General features: G+C 31.5%; 2 protein-coding genes across 8 annotated transcripts in view; one reads left to right on the top strand and one right to left on the bottom strand.

Annotated features, from left to right (window-relative positions):
* The window catches only part of Whd (withered), a 46,358-nt gene that overhangs the window by 22,955 nt on the left and 334 nt on the right, over window positions 1-23,069 (bottom strand). For 2 of the 6 annotated variants that reach the window (XM_064054639.1, XM_064054634.1), the window contains exon 2: window positions 6,587-6,738. In XM_064054639.1, the coding sequence (XP_063910709.1) occupies window positions 6,587-6,727 (141 nt within the window). In that variant the 5' untranslated portion in view covers window positions 6,728-6,738. Of the gene's footprint in view, window positions 1-6,586; window positions 6,739-7,816; window positions 7,994-14,462; window positions 14,486-22,387; window positions 22,412-22,606; window positions 22,775-23,069 lie in introns of those variants that run through there. The other 4 variants (XM_064054636.1, XM_064054637.1, XM_064054638.1 and 1 more) reach the window with 4 other exon arrangements.
* LOC135127931 (BTB/POZ domain-containing protein 10) overlaps window positions 15,037-23,069 on the top strand; it is a 40,613-nt gene continuing 32,580 nt past the window's right edge. The window contains exon 1 of one of the 2 annotated variants that reach the window (XM_064054640.1): window positions 15,037-15,095. The gene's annotated coding sequence lies outside the window, so the exon portion shown is untranslated. The remainder of the gene's footprint in view (window positions 15,096-23,069) is intronic. The other variant, XM_064054642.1, reaches the window with a different exon arrangement.

The following is a 23,069-nucleotide window of genomic DNA, read 5'->3' as shown; positions in this document are numbered from 1 at the left end:
TTGAATTATTCCAGAAGTAGTTTGCACATTGTATACTCCAGGTTATAGGAAAACCATTTTGAAGGTTACCTGAAATGTCATAAGTTATAATAATTAATCTGACTGGTACAAGTAGGAACTAATCGAGCCGGAAGCAGTGTTTTATAGATCAGGAACTGTGCATTTATTGCTATAAAACTGCATTGTGATGGTTATAGTAACGAGATAAGCGACAGAATCAATAATGTCCTGTGGCAATAATTTGCAAACATAGAGATATTATCTTGATAAATAATACTACGTACGTCCTAATGAACAAATATGAGCTATGTATGTTTAGCATGGAGGATCTTCAAGCGTACTTTGGAATAGGCGCCCGGCCTTAATTTAAAAGGACATCAATTTAGTAATTGTACCATATACAGTAATAAATTATAATAGTTTGAATAAAATCCGTTAGAGCGATAATTGCGAAATCATTTTGTTGCGGTTTTCGGAAACATGTTGCTTGGTAACAGCCCTACTTGGGGCTTAATTTTTGTTGTTTCTTTAATATATAGAATTTTCTTTCAACGACAGGATAGATACAAATATTTTCAGTTTCTTATTAAGAAAAAAGGGATAAAATATAAGCCCCGCCCACCCACCCCTTCTCAATTATGACGAATAAGTTGTTCATCGTGAGCTGAAGCGCGGAGTTTAGTTGCAAAACTCTCATTTCTCTACCAGAAATTACCATATGAAATATGTTTTTAAGATGCTAGAATTTTTTAGAGAAATATTGATGTTACAATTAAACTCCGCTTTTCGGTCTGATTAGAAATGAAAAACTCATCACAATTGAGATCAGGCGGGTGGGTGGGGCTTAATTTTTGTTTGTCCTTTTTTTTAATATACAGGGTGTTATTGAAAGGTACGTACAGCAAAATTGACAGTTCTTCGCGAAGTCCAAGAAATCTGAAAAACTTATTTTGTGTTATCAAAATTATAAGGGGAAAATTAACCCTTATCCAACCTTTTTAGACGCTACTGAAATATAAATAGGTAAACTTAATTTATTTTGGTAAATCCTAGCAACTGTAACAATAAAATTTTTGTCAAAACTAAATGTTGCTATAGAAAGGAGAGATGATCTTTTTATCAGAGGCGTACAACGAATTTGGACATCAATTTTAATAATTTTTATCTCTAAAACGAGAACACTTTTACCTGAACTTTTTTAACTTTTAGCACCCATACTTCGAGACCAATTGCCGATTTTATTTTGTACGTACCTTTCAAAAACACGCTGTATAGAGTTTTCTTTCAACAACAGGATAGTTAAATAACATATGGTTAGTTTCTTGTTGGGAAAAGACGACTTCGTATATTAAGAAAAAATGGACCAAATACAACCCCCACCCACCCACCCACCCCTTCTCAATTGTGATGAATGTTTTATTCATTGTGAGCTAAAGGGGCCGGAGTTTAGTTGCAAAATTCTCATTTCTCTACAAGAAATTACCATATGAAATATGTCTTAAAAGGGTAGAATTTTCTAGAGAAATAATATGTTACAATTAGACTTCGCCCCTCGTCTGATTAGGAATGAAAAATTCATCACAATTGAGATCGGGCGGGTGGGCGGGGCTTAATTTTTGTTTGTCCTTTTTTTTAATATATAGAGTTTTCTTTCAACAACAGGATAGTTAAACAACATATGGTCAGTTTCTTGTTGAGAAATGAAGACTTCGTATATTAAGAAAAAATGGAACAAATACAAGCCCCGCCCACCCACCCCTTCTCAATTGTGATGAATGTTTTATTCATCGTGAGCTGAAGAGGGCGGAGTTTAGTTGCAAAATCCTCATTTCTCTACAAGAAATTACCATACGAATATGTCTTAAAAGGGTAGAATTTTCTAGAGAAATAATATGTTACAATTAAACTCCGCCCCTCGTCTGATTAGGAATGAAAAACTCATCACAATTGAAATGGGGGCGAATGGGTAGGGCTTAATCTTTGTTTTTTTTTTTTCTTTATATACATTGGTTTCTTTTAACAATTTTTTGCCGCGAAGAATAAGAGATATTATAATAGAAAATATAAAGTCAATTATTCAATAATTTTGGACTGTACTCCTAATGTATGTCACATAAAATACTTTCCCGTTTTTCTAGAAAAACTGTAAAATATAAAAATTGAAACCTCTAAAAGTTGGAGAATCGGAAAACTGGAAAATTTAAAAGAAAACGCGAAGAAATATCGCAAAATTAAAGAAAAAAAAAACGAAAAACTGAAAAATTTGAAAATTGAAAAAGTGACGAAACGAAAAATTGAAAAAAAGTGAAATCGAAGAAAACAAAAAAATTATTAAATCGGAACACTGAAAAATTGTAAAAATAAATAAAATAAAAAACTGGAAAGTTGAAAACTTGAAAAATTAAATTTGAAGTTCAAAACTCAAAAAAATTAAGGAATAAAAAAATGAGAAACTGAAGAAAAAATTCAAGTCAAATAAGCTGCGGGAACGTTATTTACGCCACTGGTTTTTACTTTATAGGAAAAATTAAAAATTGAAAACTAGAGAAAGTCAAATCGAAAAATTGCAAAATCTAGAAATTGAATTGAAAAGTTGAAAAATTCAAAAATATTTAAACTTGAAAACTCAACAAAAAAATGAAAAATTGAAGAAAAAATTCAAGTCAAATAAGCTGCGGGAACGTTATTTACGCCACTGGTTTTTACTTTAAAGAGGTTATCAGAAAACAAAAATCGCAAAAAAAAATAATAAAAAAAATAAAAAACCTGTTCTATAAGGTCCATTAGCATTATAGCAGTTCAAGTTTTTAAAACAATAATTTTTGTTGTTTCTTTAATATATGGAATTTTCTTTCAACAACAGGATAGATACACATGTTTTCAGTTTCTTTTTGGGAAAAGAAGACTTCGCATATAAAGAAAAAAATGGATAAAATATAAGCCCCGCCCACCCACCCCTTCTTAATTGTGACGAATAAGTTGTTCATCGTAAGCTGAAGGGCGGGGTTTAGCTGCAAAACTCTCATTTCTCTCCAAGAAATTACCATGTGAAATATATTTTTAAAAGGATAGAATTTTTTAGAGAAACATTGATGTTAGAATTAAACTCCGCCCTTCAGTCTGATTAGAAATGAAAAACTTATCACAATTGAGATCGGGCGGGTAGGTGGGGCTTACTTTTTTGTCCTTTTTTTTAATACATATATAGAGTTTTCTTTCAACAACAGGATAGTTAAACAACATATGGTCAGTTTCTTGTTGGGAAAAGAAGACTTCGTATATTAAGAAAAATGGACCAAACACAAGCCCCACCCACCCACCCCTTCTCAATTGTAATGAATGTTTTATTCATCGTGAGTTTAGTTGCAAAATTCTCATTTCTCAACAAAAAATTACCATATGAAATGTGTCTTAAAAGGGTAGAATTTTCTACAGAAATAATATGTTACAATTAAACTCCGCCCCTCGTCTTATTAGGAATGAATAACTCATCACAATTGAGATCGGGGCGGGTGGGTGGAGCTTAATCTTTGTTCTTTTTTTTCTTCTTTATATACATAGTCATAAGTCAATCTACTATTCAATCATTTTGGGCTGTACTCCTAATGTATGTCACCTAGAATACTTTCTCGTTTTTCTCGAAAAACTGTAAAATATAAAAGTTGAAACGTCCAAAAGTTGGAAAGTCGGAAAACTGGAAAATTTAAAAATGAAAACTCGAAGAGATGTCGCAAAATTAAAGAGAAAAAAAAAACAAAAAAATTATTAAATCGGAACGCTGAAAAATTGTAAAATCTAGAAATTGAATTGAAAAGTTGAAAAATTTATTGAAAAATTAAATTTAAACTTCAAAACTCAAAAAATGAAGGAACAAAAAAATGAAAAATTGAAAAAAAAATCAAGTCAAATAAGCTGCGGGAACGTTATTTACGCCACTGTTTTTACTTTATAGGAAAAATTAAAAATTGAAAACTCGAGAAACTCAAATCGAAAAATTGCAAAACCTAGAAATTGAAGTGAAAAGTTGAAAAATTGAAAAATGTTTAAACTGGAAAACTCGAGATATCACAAAATTAAAGAAAAAAAAAATTATTAAATTGGAACACTAAAAAATTGTAAAATCTAGAAATTGAATTGAAAAGTTGAAAAATTAAATTTAAACTTCGAAACTCAAAAAAATGAAGGAACAAAAAAAATGAAAAGCTGAAGAAAAAATTCAAGTCAAATAAGCTGCGGGAACATTATTTGCGCCACCGTTTTTACTTTATAGGAAAAATTAGAAACTGAAAACTCGAGAAACTCAAATCGAAAAATTGCAAAATCTAGAAATTGAATTGAAAAGTTGAAAAATTGAAAAATATTTAAAAACTGCAAAACTCGAAAAAATGAAGCAACAAAAAAATGAAAAATTGAAGAAAAAATTAAAGTCAAATAAACTACGGGAACGTTATTTACGCCACTGGTTTTTACTTTAAAGAAGTTATCAGAAAACAAAAATCGCAAAAAAAAGATAATTTTTCAGAGAAGTGGGATTTATTTGGCTGCACTTCAGTGGCCAAATAAATCGAAATAACCTTCGACCAATTTTTTTTTCTCAATTCTCAATAATATAATATTACACGGTATAGTTGAAAATAACATTGTGGCTTAATTAATAACTTTAGTCCTCTGTTTTGAGGAGACAACATATTCAAATTAAATAAATTTCTACGTGACATTCATTCGATGTATAAACTTAAACAATCGAAGTTAAGCATGTACACTGATAATAACACACTATTTTCCGTTGGTTATTTGCTTGTGAATATATTTCGAATTGTCCCTACGTCTATGGACGACATTTTCTTTGCGCCACCGCGGCGCGGATGGTTAAAAGTGTCACTTACACTACTGACCAATTTTTTTCTTATTATTAAAACTAAAACTAGAATTATTGAAATATCGAGGAGTGTATGTTTAGTGACAATAATTCACTCGAAATATGTAAGGTATTATAACATAATTGATCATAAATTAATCAAATATTCCAGTGTTGAACAACTGCACGAAACTGCATTTTAAGCTTACTAAAAAATAAAAAGATCAAGTAAATATGAACTAAGTAATATTTTTTTGAGTACTTGTAATTAAAACATACGCACTTTCGAATTTTGAAATCACAAACGAAACTGTATAAAATGTCACTTATTTGTCAATCTCAGGTAATTTAAGTGATTGTTGAAAATGTTATCAAAATAATTTCTAGAACTTAACAGGAAGTGAATTTGGAGTTCAGAGTTTCCTCTACTTCATTTAGCATTTTTTGGAGTATTTTTCAATATATTGTAGTTTGTTTAATTTGTGTTTAATAAAATACCATAAAACAAAAAATATGTCAATTTTATATTAAATATTTATAACATTTTTGTTTAAGTTAAATTTTTTAACCAAAAAATGTCAAGTTTATTATTGCGCACAAATCTAAATCAGATCTTGTAAAACTGTATCAATTTCGACATCCGGTATGTTTCTGTCTTCGTCTGATACACAGTACGCTGGCAAAGACTTATCACTTTAAGGGCACAAACGTTTACTTACGTACCTGTGTGATACGAAGACAAAAACAAAAACATACCGGTTTTACTATACTGTATGTACTATCGCACGCAAAAGTATTTTCGGCACTCAGCAGCGAGAGGTATTAGACTTCTCCGCCTCCTTTTTGCGGGATTTCATAACCCCATAAACACTTAGGTATAATTTAAAAATAATTAACGTATATTATAAATACATGCCATTATGTTTGTGCACTTTCAATGGACGAATTGTCATTATTTGACTCATTTTTTCCATAAAAAAATTATATCTTGTGATTGCATATCAAAGCAACCAATGTCGAGGCCCTCACTATTTCCCTACTTATTTTATCTTATTTTATTAAATAAAACAAAAGAGCAAAATAAATAATTAATCACAGGTGTGACAATAAACGGCACACCGCTATACATACAATAGCTTTGTTCTCTGAGTCAGTGACAGAAAGAATTCCGTATCCTAGATTTTGCTTTTACGTATTCTTTGATTTCTTATCGCCTACCCGGAACCGTTCTTTGTTTAACTTAATCACCGTTACGCCACCTTATGCGCACCCGTGGTGCCCCTTCTCTTCTTTATTTGCTCTTAGTTTGTTCTAAATCGGAATTTTAAAGAAGAATTATAATTTTTCCACATGAGCTATACTGCAACGAAAAACTTAAGTTGACAGGTCTGACGTAATACGATAAACAAATAAATCAATTAAGAACTTAAATGGCTTACTTAAAAAACAATAAATGCACTCGTGTATCAAACATTGTGCAACCTTTATCAGCAAGCACACGTTTCAGAAATCCATCATATTGACAGACTATATTAAAACAAAATTTGCACTTGTTTTAATCGCATCATTATCTAAAAGCGGCCATTCTGTTTACAAAGAACTTATTGATTTCCATCGGCATGGCTTACACAAGCATCAACTTGACAAGTACTGTTATTAACGCACTCAGATAAAGTCGACGCGAAATTGATTTGTGATGTTGGTTGCATAAACAAACCCAAAACCAACCTGAAACCTGGCGAGTCTTTTTTTCCACGAACGAATGCCCGACTGCCAGACTAAGTGGAGGACTTCTCTGTCGAAATTAACGTCCCAGCCTTCATGGGTGATGGAAAACGAGAAAGCAACGGCTGAATGGGCTTCCGCCATACTTCTTCACTCTGAAAAAATACATAGGACGTAAACATCTGGGTGTTAATCTTTGCACTACATCTACAGATTTTGACCTTTGACGTCAATTCCGCGATTGCAAAAGCGAACAAACGACGACAATTGAGGCGGAATTTTGGCGAGGCTGTCGACCTTTGGACTAATCAGCGATGTAGGTGTGTATGTGTGTGTCGAAGACGCTGCGGCCTTCTATTTCCATTTCTTCGCACAAAAATAAACGCGCGTGGTTATCGTGTCTATTTTGCTACATTTCTCGCTGCGTTGGTCTTATTGTCGTCTGCTAGTTGACCCTTGCGAGCGCGATTAAAAGTTTCTGGCAACAGATTCGATTTTGACGACTGACCTCAGATAACCCAAAAAACGTCTATAATTCTGACGTGGGAGATCACACGGGAATCTGTGTGAACTAATGGACTTATTACATTAGGGGACAGACCTTGAACAAAGTTCGCGGATATATTTTCAGGTGTCTAAATTAAGCGATGGATGTGTATAATAAAGTGAGCATGACTGACGGTTATGTAAACACAATCCTGGTTGAAATTTCTTCCACAGGAAATAGAAGCATACAAGGAAAGAAGTGTCCCTTGATTCCAAACTTTATTGGTAGATAAATATGTTTTTTTTTTAATTTGTGGATTATAGCACACGGCTTTCTATTACCTAACAAATTAACATCAGATTTACAAACATTTTGTATAATTTATTAAAAAGTTGCTCAAGCGAGTGCGTTTTATTACCTAAGGATACATACAAATTTTCAGAAAGAAACTCAGAAATGAGAAATATCTGACTCATAGTTTAAGATTGTGAAAAGTAACAAGGCTAAATCTAGACCAAATTGGAAGAATGCAACGACGTCAATTCTTATTCTTTTCACAAATCAAATACTAATAACAACAATTACTACTCTTCACTGAGATTTTTTTTTTAATAAAAAATGTTACATACGACACGCGAATTGTTAATTTGGAACCCTTGTATCACAGATGTGCATAAAAAGCGAAGTTCTACTGTAAAAATATGACTGTTTACACCGACTTAAGTATTAAAATAAAGTTGACTTACTGAAGTTTATTTTTCAAAATGTAGAAATTTTGTCGTGTTTTCCGCAGAATAACTCACTTATTGTGCTTATGTGGATGTATAATATTATTATTCACGCACGTCGATCACTCAAAACGTTTCACTATTAACGTGGTATTGAAATCTAATGTTGCGCTCGACTAATGAAATGCAATAAGCGTACTTATGTATATACGACTATACCAACACGACACTACGAGCCAACTGCACTTGAAAATATAAACAAAACCCACGATTGGAGCTTAGAAGATAATAGATTAAATGGGCGGATCTTTGAACGACTTTTAAATAGTTTTGTTTTTATTACCATCCGTCTTAGTAACGTTGTCTCATCTGGTATATCCGGGTTCCAACAGGTCAGGTAATATTTCTGTTCTAAATACAATTATCAGTTAATGTGATGTTTTGAATCAAAAAAGGTTTTACAGAAATAAAAAAATATTTAAACACTTAAATACCATTCTGTTTGATTTCGGGTGTTTGATTATTATTATTATTTATTTGGAACATTAAAAAATCACACTAAAATGATAAAAGTAAACAATTCCAGCTTTCATTATTTTCCAAATACAAAAATGTTTTGACTAGGTAAGTAATTTACACAAAATGAGTTTTAAACTACTGATTACCATACAATCAACGACGAACCCGTGGGCTACTGCCGAATTCCTGTATCGGTTGCATGAAATACGCCGCAAATATTGCACAATTTTTTGTCAAGTAATTGTAATTAAAAATCAAGGCTGATGCATAAACTACAAGTGCAGAAGTACATTATTTTGTAAGATTTCAGTAGCGTTTCATGTACAAAACTTTGAGGTGACGTTATCAAAGTGTTGGTGGGGATGAGTAGACGAATTTTGGTTAGCGTTTTACCATCTACACGATATTCATAACACACAGGCAGACAGACTGACGAAACAGGGGATCTATTGTGTTGAACTCGAGAGGTCATGGTGAAACGTCTAGAAAGCAAAAATCTTAGTTAGCGCCAGACCATCTTCATAACAATCCTAAAATACACTCAAAATATCTAATTAATTAATAATTCCGTAAAATTTTTCAACAAAAATAACAAATTCGTCCCAACAGAAATTTTGGATTAATATTTCTGCACAAACACGAGAAAATAGAAAAATCACGAAATCAAAAAATTGAAAATTTGTGAAATCGAAAAATTGAAAAATGGAAAAAATTTAAAGTTGAAAAATCGAGAAGAAAAACATTTTAAATTGAGATCTTGAAGAATTGCAAATCGCATAATTGAAATTAAAATACCTAAAAATTGAAAAGCAAAGTTATAAAACTGAAAAATTGAATTAAAGAAAAATCGAAAAAATTTTAAATTGAAACGAAACATAAAAATCGAAATCGGAACAAATTGAAGAATCGGGGTCCATTTGGCGAACGGCTAATTTCATGTTCCGACGTTTCATGATCCCTACAGTATGAAGATATTTCGACAGAACTTCCCTCACCCTTGAAGCACAATAAAACATACCCAGCTTTTTCGAAAAATTTTAAAATTTGTGCAATACTAATAATAACAGTATTGTATTCCCAAATTTTCGGGAAAATGGAGTGACCCGTTCCTGGTTTAATCAATAAAATAAATTGACTCATTCATTAATTTTTTTTAAGTCACGAGGGACAAGTAATTCTAAAAAATATAAATTCAATGATAAATCACAAGGATAAACTCAATCATATTTTGCCACATTTTTGATAGGATTTATTCGGCAAAATTTTGAGATGACGTCATGAATTTTTAAATTGCAAAATGTTATAAAATTTTGATTTTTTCCATAAATCTGAATGTCTAGGGTAAAAATTAATACATTACAAGTGCCAAAAGTATCTTATTTTATAAAAAAAAATATACATTTATTGTAAATTTTGGAATGACGTCATGCCATTGCTGGCAGAGATGATTAGTTAATTTTGGCGAGCGTTTTACCATCTACATGATATTCCTAATGTACGTACAAAATTTGACGACAATCGGTGCAGTAGTTTCGGAGATTATCTGTCTTCGTACTCAAGGGGTCATGACAGGTCGAGAAAACATAAAAGCGGAGGGACTTACGCTCAGAAAGTAAAAAAAGGGCTCCCGTTTCCGTGTATCTGGCGTCTGTGTCGATATTTATTGGACAGAAAATCTTCGAAACTACTGGACCGATTGTTGTCAAATTTTGTATGAATCTTGGGAATATCATGTAGAAGACAGTAAAATGCTAACCAAAATTTGTTTAATCACCCCCACCAGCAATCTGTTGAAGCCATCTCAAAACTTTTCAACGTAAATGTTATTTAAATTTTACAAAATTTTGTGGTTTGTGAATTCGTCTTCGTTCTTTATTGATATATTTTTTATTGTTTAATGAATCTCATGTAGATGGTATTCTGGATTCTGGATTCTTAATTTATGGGGGCTGACCGTAGCCAGCCGGCACTTAGGCCTCGCCTTTGGGCCCATTGTACCTTCCCCAAGTCTATATCAGGGTGTTTTCCCGCTCCTCTACTCGTCAAGCCACCCAACTGCTTGAATGTACTTGAGTAATGCAGAGGGTGGAAACTCCCTGATATTTGCCGTACTAGGCCAGATGTCCCCTAGTATGGATTCCCTGTAGGAGGCTCATGTAGATGGTAAAATGCTAACCAAAATTTGACTAACCGTCCCCACCAACAGTATGATGACGTCACCTCAAAATCTTCCACTGTAAATGTTATATAAATTTCATAAAATAACATACATTTATACTTATGGTTTATGAATCCGCCTTTATTTTGTAATTGAGTCCGTCGGCCGACTGTATATTTTTGTTTTCTCGATCTTTCATGACCCCTAGAGTATGAATATGTATATATGTATAATAAGTCTCCCGCTTCCGTCTGACTGTCTGTCTGTCCGTCTGTATTTTTAATTTTGTATTTATACAGCGTGTTATTGAAAGGTACGTACAAAATAATATCTGCAATTGGTCTCGATGTATGGGTGCTAAAAGTTAAAAAAAAGTTCAGATAAAAGTGTTCTCCTTTTAGAGATAAAAATTATTAAAATGTATGTCCAAATTCATTGTACGCCTCTGATAAAAAGATCATCTTTCGTTTCTATAGCAACATTGGGTGAACTGTGCTGGATTTCCTCAATAAAACAAATTCTTCATTTGTTAATTTTTTGGGTCGCCCTGTATGAGCAATTTGAAATTAAAAATTCGACCTCCAAATTTATAAACTTTCTATAATCAAAATTTACATAGTAAGGTGGTCCTTGGAGCAAATTTTCTAATTATTAATTTTTCACCTTTAAATTTCACAAGTTTTTTCAAGATCAATAGGAGCAAAATCAGTTTAATCTTAACAAATACTAGGCCCGCCCACCCGGCCCCTATTTTTCCAGAAGATGTCATTTGTCAAAATCAGTCTTATCTTACCAAGTACTAGCCCCGCCCGCCCGCCCTCTGTTTCTTCAGGGGATATGTCATCTGCTAAAATCAGTCTTATCTTACCAAGTATTAGCCCCGCCCACCCGCCTCCTATTTCCTCAGAGTATATATTATTTGCCAAAATAAGACTTATCTTACCAAGTACTAGCCCCGCCCACCCGCCCTCTGTTTCCTCAGGGGATATGTCATCTGCCAAAATAAGACTTATCTTACCAAACACTGGCACGTGACAAAAGTTTTATTGTTACAGTTGCTAGGATGTACTAAAATAAATTCATTTTACCTATTTATCCTTCAGTAGCGTCTAAAAAGGTTGGATAAGCGCTAATTTTCCCCTTATAATTTTGATAACACAAAATAAGTTTTTCAGACTTCTTAGACTTCGCGAAGAACTGTCAATTTTGTTGTACGTACCTTTCAATAACACCCTGTATTAGGAATATCACGTAGATGGTAAAACGCTAACCAAAATTTGTCTAATCATCGCTACCAATAATGTGATGACGTCACTTCAAAATTGTACATAGAAAATCGTTTTAAATTGTATAAAATAACCTAGTCCTACACATGTTGTTTATGACTCCGTGTTGAGTTTTTACCCAAAACGTCCAGATTTTTGGAAAAAAATCAAAATTATAAAATAACATTTTGCAATTTCATTTTCAATTTGCTAAAATATAGTTGCTTATCCACTACAAAAAATTGATGACGTCATCTCAAAATTCTGCCGGATAAATACTATTTAAAATGCGCAAAATATGATCAGTGTGTGATTTATCACTGCATTCATATTTTTTAAATTTGCTTAAACAGGGTGACTCAAAAAATTACTGAATGCCTGAATTTATTTTATTGATTTAATCAGGAACTGCACAACCAAATCCGTTGAAACCTTCGAGATGTTTTAAAGTTATCACGAGCTTGGTAAATTTTTGATCAAAATGTATTTGCTCATCCCCTCTAACAAATTGATGACGTCACCTCAAAATATTGCTGAAAATATCTGATCTTAAATGTCCAAAATATGATGAGTCGATACTTGTGATTCATTTTTAATGTACGATTAATATTTTTTAAATTTGCTTGTACAGGGTGTCTCAGAAAAATTAATGACTGAGTTGTTAGAAAATAAATATCCAATCAGATTTAGGAGTTTAACTCGTTACTATGGAAATATGCAATTTAGCCCCGTACACCCGCCCTCTATTTTTCCACAGGGTATGGCATTTACCAAAATTAGTCTTATCTAAGCAAATACTATCCCCGCCCACCCACCCTCTGTTTTTTCAGGGGGTATGGCGTTTGCCAAAATCAGTCTTATCTGAGCAAGTGCTAGCCCCGCCCACCCGCTCCTATTTTCTCAAACGATAAGTGATTTGCCAAATTAAGACTTATCTTAGCAAGTACTGGCAAGTACTACCCTCTGAGAAAATAAAGGGCGGGTGGATGGGGCTAGTACTTGCTAATATAAGTCTTATTTTGGCAAATGACATATCCTCTGAGAAAATAGGAGCCGGATGGGCGGGACCAGTATTTGGTAAGATAAGTCTTATTTTGGCAAATGACATATCCTCTGAGAAAATAAGGGGCGGGTGGGCGGGGCTAGTGCTTGGTAAGATAAGACTGATTTTAGCAGATGGCATATTCCCTCAGGAAACAGGGCGGGTGGGCGGGGCTAGTACTTGGTAAGATAAGTCTTATTTTGGCAAATAATATATACTCTGAGCAAATAGGGGGCGGGTGGGCGGGGCTAGTATTTGGCAAGATAAGACTGATTTTGACAAATGACATCTTCTGGAAAAATAGCGGGCGGGTGGGCGGGCCTAGTATTTGTTACTCACTTGAAACATACGCATAGCATGATTTTGTTTTGACTTATAGGGATTAAAATGAAAAAAATCGACAAAATCAAATTTTATAATATTTCCAAGAAGCATTTCTGGAAGTAGCAAATTATCTAATATATTCTACAGTCATTTTTTAATAATTCAACACTCAATCAAGACGAAAAATGCACGAATGCTTTGAAAAATATGTGATTTAATTTACGTATACGTGCGCTACGCGCACGATGCACGCGTAGAACATCTTCAGCATCTTTGTCCATCGCAATTGCGATCATTACACTAAAAATAAGAATAAAAATACACTATATTATGAGCTTAAACACTACATGTTGTTCATGCAAGCGCTAAATTAAACAAATTATGACTTTAAAAACCAGCAAATATTATAAACGATCCATTTCTAAATACGCATAAAAACGGTTTTCCCACACAACGGAGTAATGCTCAGACAGACAAACAACATTGTTAAGCCGCAATGACATGTGACACTCATCAATCGCACTTCCGTGTTTATGTTGGTTTATGCGGTGCCTCTGGATTCTAATTTTATGACGATTCCAAGAATTTCGAATCATTTTAATTATTAAAATCAAAATAAATGTCACTTTCGAGCAACACTACTAGAAATAAATAATTACATTCCTTTTCAAGAAGATTATGTAAACTAGCTTTCTGTCCTACGTGACAATGAAATCATTTCAATACACTACACACGGAAAAAGAGAAAAGTGACTTTGCCATCGGTTGCGATCCAAACAGGAAATGCCGCTTGAGGATAACCACTGCTGCAGTCATTTGGCCTCAAATAAAAATTGGAATGTCCGCCATAATTATTTGGCGAACCAAAAAAAATGCACATATTGCGACACCGTAATTTGGTTGTCAAAAATAAAATGATTTATGTTTATCCCAATAAAACTGATTCTGTCTCAGTCATCACCAATTAATACCACTATTACAAATTGATATCATTTAAATTTATTTCCGTATGCCTGTAACTGGTAGATTGCAACTGACCTTCAGACTATTAACTTTGGAACCTAAATCGCTACACTGTCACCAATGTCATTATCAACTCACAACTCAACACAAATTTCGGTTTTCGTTGCGTCCCTGATGGCCAGCCAAGTATAACAATTTTGAGTGTCTCTTAAAATCAGAAACAATGCGATATGGTTGAGCTCATTGGACTTCAGCAACTACATGACTCAGTAATCAAATTAAATTCAAGAGATACGATTTTTTATTGTTTCACAGGTCTCAATTGTTGTATTAAAATTGGTTTCCCCACGTCCAATTTAGAATATGTAACTTATTGATTTCCAAACCACTTACGTGTCACGGAATTAAACAAACACAATCCCCAAAATACCCACACGATAAGTGGTGCGAAGATGATCACAACTTTGCGGGCAAACTACCAGACAAAGTCAACAACATTTTACCTGCAACAATACCGCGTGTTGCCAGTATCCAAATGTCCAAAAAACCCAAAATAATAAACTTGTTTTTCAACTCGGATGCAACCTTGGAATTTGAACAAGTGACGTGAAAGTACGGAGACGTAATTAACGAAATTAATACTTAAAAACGCATTACTTGTATTAGAGTGTTAATTCGTATCTTCAAATTGAAAAGTGAAATACCGTTACGGTGTGTAATTCTAGAAAGTGGAGGTAGGTATTAAAATTTTGAACCTAGTTATAATTTACGACAGCTTGTAACACGGGAAGCGAGTAATTTTACGGTTTATCAAGAATTTCGCCACCAGAAGTCGTTCGTCAAAACACAGCAATATTATCTCGTTTCCAATTATGGTTGTTTTGTCTGAGATAAGAGTCTACTTGGACAAACGTACCTTCGAATATATTTTTTATCATTCGTGGGTACATACTCGAATCGAGTGTTTACGGGCCATTATTATCAAATATCTTTGTAAATCTGGCCGTGACACTACAATCGAACAAGGTACTGTTGTTTATTTTTTAGTCGACGTAATATCTTTTTCGGTGCTATTATGATAACAAAACAATGTTAATCAAAAATGATGATGAACCAAAATAATCCAGATCTGAGCTCGATAATAAGAATACTATACCTGATTACTTAAAAAATAATCACTACCATATGTCTACCACTTACTTAGTTGTATTAACACGAAGCTTAAATGGAAATCGTCGCAAATGAGTTTAGAAATCGAATTAAATATTCTGGGCGTTTTTCTGCGGTTTGTTAATGTTGTAGTTGACTGTTGCTATCGCTGTTAAACGATAGCGTAAATTAATATTGTTGAAGGTTCTTTGTTCCACACATTCGTCCTGTACGAAAATACTTGAACTTCGCGAATGCTTAACATCTATGTACAATAGTAAAAATATTTGTCACATTTTGGTTTACACAACCCACTGTGATACTCAGGGGTATTAATATTAAAAATATTAACTGTCAGGTGAGGAGTCGCCGACTTAAGTCCGGCAAAAACTATAGCAAGTAGTTTACTACACCTATACAATAAACTGTATTATACAATAAACTGTTACGTTTTATTTTAGAACAATTTATAATTGAAATCCATAACCAGAAAATTAAAAAAAATAATTGTTATTGTACTGATGGCCTACGATAACTAAATATTGTTTTCCAATTAGCCAATTCATGTTTAACATATAAAAAAAATTAATAAACAATGACATTGGAAATAACAGGAATTACATATTTTGAGAAAAGTTCGTTTGACTGGTAATTGGTTAAAGCTAAATAATTCATAATTGTACTGCCGACGTACCTCAGACAACAGAATAGGTACTGAACATTATTTATGGCATATTTGAAGTTTCCTTGACTTTGCGGTCAGTAACCTTTTATGAATGAATAAAGCAAATTTTGTAGACGAAAATCTGATCAATTTTCACAAAATGTAAAAATAAAGCAAGCATTAAAATTTCGTATTTCAAAAATGCCAGAATTTTTTAAAAAGGCATCAGCAAAAATTGTAAATACAAATTTTTGGAACAGTGAAGGACATGCCATTTAAAAAGTCTGTCTGAAACTACTGGATCGATTGTTGTCAAATTTTATACGTATTTTAGGAACATCGTGCCAAATTTTATAAAATCTTGTGGATTTTGTGTTCAAATGGTTGAAATTTACATAAAAATGTGTGTAAATTTTCTAATTAAAATATTTTGCTCAAGCGAATATACAGTAACTTTTTGTAAGTTTAAAAAAATCATATTTGCACATTTTCACTTCTGGAGAAAAAAGCTTGAAATGTTACTAAACGCGAACCACGTTTTCATGTAAAATAGGCAACAAGAAAGACCTACTTTCACATACATACAGGAATAGACAAAAGTTTTTTCTAGATACCTGATTTTAAAAATAGAAAAATTTGTCTTAACGACCATCATATTAAAAACTTGAATTGTTACAAATCGTTACAAGTTGTTATTACTAGCATTTTGACGTGCAAAAGTTCAATAAAACCCACTTTCTGACAACTCGTTATCAAAATTATGTACGTACAAAATCCATTTATATTTTTATTACACTTTACTACATAAAGCACAAAGTTCATTAGACTTTAACAACGTTTTAAATTCACTTGAAACAATTAAAATGCGACAGAATTTACAATTAGGTAAATCGCCAATTCATGATTCATTTTGTATACTAGTGACCTTTACACCGGCTAAAAATCAACAACAAGCACTCAACTAACGATAATATTCACATTATACACAAAACTTAAATAATCAACTAATATAAGTTTACAAGTGATTAATTAACACATGAAAGCAAGATAACTAAACAATAGTCTCAAAATAATTTTTGTAGAACCGTCAAACAGCGTTTTTTTTGTCAAAATGTAACAATCTTTTACCATTTTTCACAGCTACTTCTGTTTACGTTACACGTGGAAAAAAGCGTTGTTACCACACCTGTGTCAAGCTGGCACAAGACGAAGTGCTACCAGTTGTATAATCAAATCACGCGAAGGTGATAATGAAACTACCACCAATTAAAAAATTAGTTGAAGGTTATTTCGACAGAACCTCCCTCGAACCTGAAGCACAGCCCAACAAATCCCGTTTCCATCGCTTTTTTGACTTGAATTTTTCAATTCTTCCATTTTTCTTTTTTTATTTCTTTAGTTTTTCAATTTTCCAAATTTTGAATTTTTAAATTTTTCGATTTGCAATTTTTTGTTGCGATTTTTAATTTTCTTTATTTTTTCGATTATTCGATTTTTCAATGTTTCGATTTTATAATTTTGTTTTTTCAATTTTTCGTTTCCTATTTGCATTTTTTTTTTGTTTCGTCAATTTTAAGACATGCATTTTTTGGAGTTTTCATTTTTAAATTCTTCAGTTTTTCAATTTTAAAACATTGAATTTTTAAATTTTTGGATTTGCAATTTTTCGAATTGAGTTTCACGAGTTTTTAATTTTTAAATTTTTCGATTTGCAATTTTTTGTTTCAATTTTTAATTCTTAATTTTTTTCAAATATTCGATTTTTGAGTTTCGGTTTTCTAATTTTTTGTTTATTCAATTTCAATTGTTTCAATTTTGTTCCTTAAATTTTTCGATTTTTGATTTTTCAATTTTTGGTTTCCTCAATTTTTCAAGTTCTTGATCTTTACTTTTCTTTTTCCCAATTTTTTAAATTTTCAGTTTATTCAGTTTATATCACAATTTTTCATTTTTTCATTTCTTTTATTTTTTCAATGTTTTTTTCGATTTTGTAATTCTTCGTTTATTCAGTTTTAAAATTTTCAATCTTCGATTTTCAAATTCCTCCATTTTCCAATTTTTAGATTTTTTAATTTTGCAATTTTTGGATTTCCAGTTAACCGATTTTCCGAATTCTTTAATTTTCACTATTTCGATGTTACAATATCTTTTTGGTTTTTCGATTTAAACTTTTTCGATTTTTCATTTTTTCGTAAAACCAAAAAATTGAAAAAACAAAGAAAATAGAAAACCGAAATCCAAAATCGTAAAATTGTAGAAATAAAAAACTGAAAATTGAAAACTCGTAAAATTACAAATAATCGAAAAATTGAAAAATCCAAAAAGTGGGAAAATCGACAATTTTAATAATTTAAAAACGAAAACTTTAAAAGTTCTTATTTCTTCGATTTTTAATTTTTCAATTTTTCGATTCTCCAATATTTCATATCTTCAAATTTTCAATTTGCAATTTTTTGTTTCGATTTTTAGTTCTTTATTTTTTTCGATTATTCGATTTTTCAGTGTTTCGGTCTTATAATTTTTTGTTTATTCAATTTCAATTTTTTCATTTCTGTGTTTCTTCAATTTTATGATTTTCGATTTTTCAGTTTTTGGTTTCCTCAACTATTTTTAATTTTCCTCTTCCCAGCTTTTTAAATTTTCAATTTCTCCAGTTTATACACAACTTTTTTTTTAATTTCCTTTATTTTTTCAATGCTTTTTCGATTTTGTAATTCAGCGTTTATTCAATTTTTAAAATGCTCAATTTTCGATTTTCAAATTCCTCCATTTTCCAATTTTTATTTTTTTTAATTTTGCAACTTTTGGATTTCCAGTTAACCGATTTTCAGACTTCTTTAATTTTCAATATTTCGGTTTTTCGATGTTACACTTTTTCGATTTTTAAGTATCTTAATTTTTAATCTTTCAGTTTTTAAATTTTTCGTTTCTTCAACTTTTCAAGCTCTTGATCTCCAATTTTTCGATTTTTCGTTTCGTACTTTTTCGTTTTAAAAAAAATAAAGAAAATAAAAAACCGAAATGCAAAATTGCAAAATCGAAAAATTGAAGAAATGAAACACTGAAAATTGAAAAATCGTAAAATTACAAATAATCGAAAAATTGCAAAATTTAAAACTGAAACATCCAAAAGCGGGAAAATCCAAAAATTTAAAAACGAAAACTTTCTTCGATTCTTCAATTTTTTCGTTTATCCAAATTTTCCATTTGCAATTCTTCGTTTCGGTTTTTTATTTTCTTTTTTACAATTTTTCGATTTTATAATGTTCCGATTTTATAATTTTTTGTTTTTTCAATTTCAATTTTTTCAATTTGCAAAATTTCACTTTTTCATATTTTTTTTTATTTCGTCAATTTTAAGACATGCAACTCTTCCAGTTTTTATTTTTAACTTTGTCGATTTTTCGATTTTTCAACTTTTGGATGTTTCGATTTTGCAATTTTTTTATTTGCAATTTCACGAGCTTTCAATTTTTTTTACGTATCAATTTTTCGGTTTTTCGTTTCTTCAGTTTTTCTCATTGTGAAAATTTTCAACTTTTCGATTTTTCAATTTATAGATTTTTTAATTTTTTTTTTTTTTTCAATTTTAGATATTTCAGTTTCTCGATTTTTCAATTTTTCGTTTCTTCAATTTTTGATTTGCAATTTTTCTAGTTTCCATAAGTAATAATTATTATAATTTTTAAAATTTTTCTCCATTTTACGATTTTAGAATTTTTCTATTTTTCAATTACATACGTATTACATTTTAAAACTTTTTCATTTATTCGATTTTTCAATTTTTCGATTTTTAATATTCCAATTTTTCAATGCAGTTTTTTTTATTCTCAATTTTTAGTTTTCAATGTTTCAATCTTTAGTTTCTTCAGTTGTTCGCTTTGCAATTTGTCAATTTTTCACTTTTTGGATTTTGTAATTTTTCGTTTTTTCAATTTATCATTTTTTTCCGATTTTTTTTTTAATGTTTCGATTTTTCAAATTGTAAAAAAACGAAAAAGTGGACTTGAAGAGGCAAAGTTTGAAAATTTAAAAAAATGAATAAACTAAAAATACTTTATAATTTTTAGGAAAGAAAGGAAATATTGAAAAAATAAAGGAAAATAAAACGCGAAAAACAGTGATATAAAATCAAGACAATGACAATTTAAAAAAAAAATGGGGAAAATGACAAATAAAAAGCACGAACTTGAAAAATCGAGAAATTAAAAATTGAGAAACTGAAAAATCCCAACATGAAAAATTGTAATACCGATAAAAATTGTAAAATGGAAAAATTGCAAATCGAAAAATTGAAGAAAGGAAAAATTGGAAAATTTGGAAGTAGAGAAATTGAAAAAATTAAACTTGAAAAAACGAAATATTATGATCAATGATATATTTTTGATTTGCAATTTTTCTACTTTTTAAAACTTTTCCATTTATTCAATTTTTTAATTTTTCGATTTTTAATATTCCAAATTTTTAATTTTTAAATTTACAATTTTTCGGTTTTCCAATTTTTCAACGCATTTTTTTTATTCTCAATTTTTAGTTTTCAATGTTTCAATCTTTGGTTTCTTCAGTTCTTCGCTTTGCAATTTGTCAATTTTTCACTTCTTGGATTTTGCAATTTTTCGTTTTTTCAATTTATCATTTTTTTCCGATTTTTTGTTTTTCGATTTTTCGAACTGTAAAAAACCGAAAAAATTTAAAATGAAAACTGAAAAATCTAAAAACTGAAAGTCAAGAATAAAACTGAAGAAACGAAAAATTCAAAAATCGATATTTTAAAAATTACGAAACTTAAAAATCGGAAAAGTGCATAATCGAAAAAACGAAATATGTATTATTGTATTATAAAATCGAAAGATCGGAAGTTAAAGAAATCAGAAAATCAGATAATTGCAAATCCAAAAACTGCAAAATTAAAAATTTTGAAAATTGGAGTTGAAAAGGCAAAGTCTGAAAATTTGAAAAATTGAATAAACTAAAAATTATAAAGTCAAAGGAAATACATAGTGAAAAAATAAAGGAAAATAAAACGCGAAAAATAGTGACATAAAATCAAGAAAATGAAAATAAATAAAATGGGGGAAATCACAAATAAAAAGCAAGAACTTGATAAATCGAGAAATTAAAAATTGAGAAACTGGAAAATCGAAACATGAAAATTGTAATATCAAAAATTGTAAAATTGAAAAATTTGGGAGTAGAGAAATTGTTGAAAAAATTAAACTTGAAAAAACGAAATATTATGACATTAATATATGGAAAAATTGTGATACGGAAAAATTGTAAAATCGAAGGAAATTCGAAAAATTCTGCAGTTTCAAATTTACGGGAAAATTGAGTGAGTCGTTCTTGATTTTAAGCAATACAATAAATTGTCTGGTTTATCTTTCTTTGGTCACTCTGTAAACTAACCTGGTTTGACATACACCTTGTAAAACTTTTATGACTTAAGCACCCTTATAAGTCAAACTGGCTATGTATTACCTAACTCAATTCACAGCTTCAAAATGCCAACAATGGACAGTAATAATCCTTGAGGTTCGGGTCCACAAAGCTTAGGTACTAATAGTCAGTTTGACTTATAAGGGTGGTTTGGCTTAAGCCGCTTAAGTCATAAAAGTTTTACAAGGTGTCAAGTGAGGTTACTTTATAAGTATTTCTAAAATCTTTGAGTGCACTGACACACCACATTATAGATTCATACTATTTTGCAGATTTCAGAGGCTTTATTTGGCAAAATTTTGAGATGACGTCATCCATTTTTTGGAAGAGGATAAACGAATAAATTTTTTTTAACGATTTACCACGATTGCAAGTTTACAAAATGTTGTTATATAGGTAATTTTGATTTTTTTCCCACAAATCTGGACGTCGGGGGTGAAAACTCGACACGGATTCATAAACTACGTGTGCAAGAGTATCTTATTCTATAAAATTTACATAATATTTCGTAAATTTTGGAGATAAAGTCATCCTATTATTTTATCTATTATTTTACCATCTACACCAGAAAACAAAAGTAGCCAGTCGTCCAATGGACTCGATTACAATACTTCCTTAGCTTACTCTCAGGAAGTAAAAACGATGTGTACGTATTTTATCCAAAAAAATAAAAAACGATAATAGTATACGGAAAAAATAGGCACAACTGTCGAATCAATCTAAATCAGTTCTATTAAAATCAGTTCTCGACTAGCGTCTCATTGCGAACTTAAGTGACATTTCAACCACAGACTTAAGTCTACTTACGCTTGTAAAACGTTTTAAGTCTGTCAGGGAAAGCAGCTGTTTGTCGTCTTCCTTGAATGAACCAAACCGCGAGAATTTAACACCGTATTCATTACAATTGCATTGACCTAGACCATCTGTGCCAACGTAACCCCATTAACAGAAAAACCAGCCGGACTACGAAACACGTGTTAACTCCATTGGAAGAGCTCAAAGTCGTGAAAGCTCGTCGAAGACAACTTTCGTAACACAAATAAAAGTGCAGACTTTGTAACTTACTAACCGTGGCAATGAAAAGAAAAACGTAAATGACGTCAATGGCAGTCGTCTTCGCACAGGTGGGCCTAAAACCGGCTCGTTGGACCATCATAAATGATTTTTCGTCGCGAATTTCACATTATTCAAACTTAGGTGGGAGCGCGCAGCAACGATAAATAAACACAGTCCAAAGTCCAAACTACATTCCAAAGGTCAAAACGCTAAAAAAAATTATCGGACTCACCACGGGGTCTTGGGGCACGAAGAACGAGCTTCTGGTGAGCGACGAGAGAGACGGTTTGCGGAAATCGTGACGACTGTGGCAGGTGGTCGGTGGTGGCAAGCACCCCAAATGAAGCTTCGGGACTGCTCAAAGCGCACTATTATATCCGAATTTGTGTGAATTATTGATAACACGTCACATGCACCCAATTTTTAAACGTGGGAGTGTGTGATCGGTTCAGTGTGATTGGTCAATTTGGGGTTCGGCCTTTTATCTCGCCTTGTTTACTATTTGCACCGCTTTATCAATTGAGGACTTGTTGTTTGTTTAATTCTCGTAAATCAAGGCGCGATTATGTGGCAGTCATATGGTTTCGTTTCCACCAACAATTCAATTACACACTTCAGCTTATTTTAAACTCGTGACCTAAATAAGACGAACTTCCTTAGGTCGTTTCTAATTTCTACTGTCGCCTCTTCACCTA

The sequence above is a fragment of the Zophobas morio genome, unplaced genomic scaffold (genome assembly GCF_036711695.1).
Source record: "Zophobas morio isolate AGI-343-1 ecotype UQ-CSIRO unplaced genomic scaffold, CSIRO_AGI_Zmor_V1 ptg000012l, whole genome shotgun sequence".
NCBI classification, from domain to species: Eukaryota; Metazoa; Arthropoda; class Insecta; order Coleoptera; family Tenebrionidae; genus Zophobas; species Zophobas morio.
This window is presented reverse-complemented; position numbering and strand designations above follow the sequence as displayed.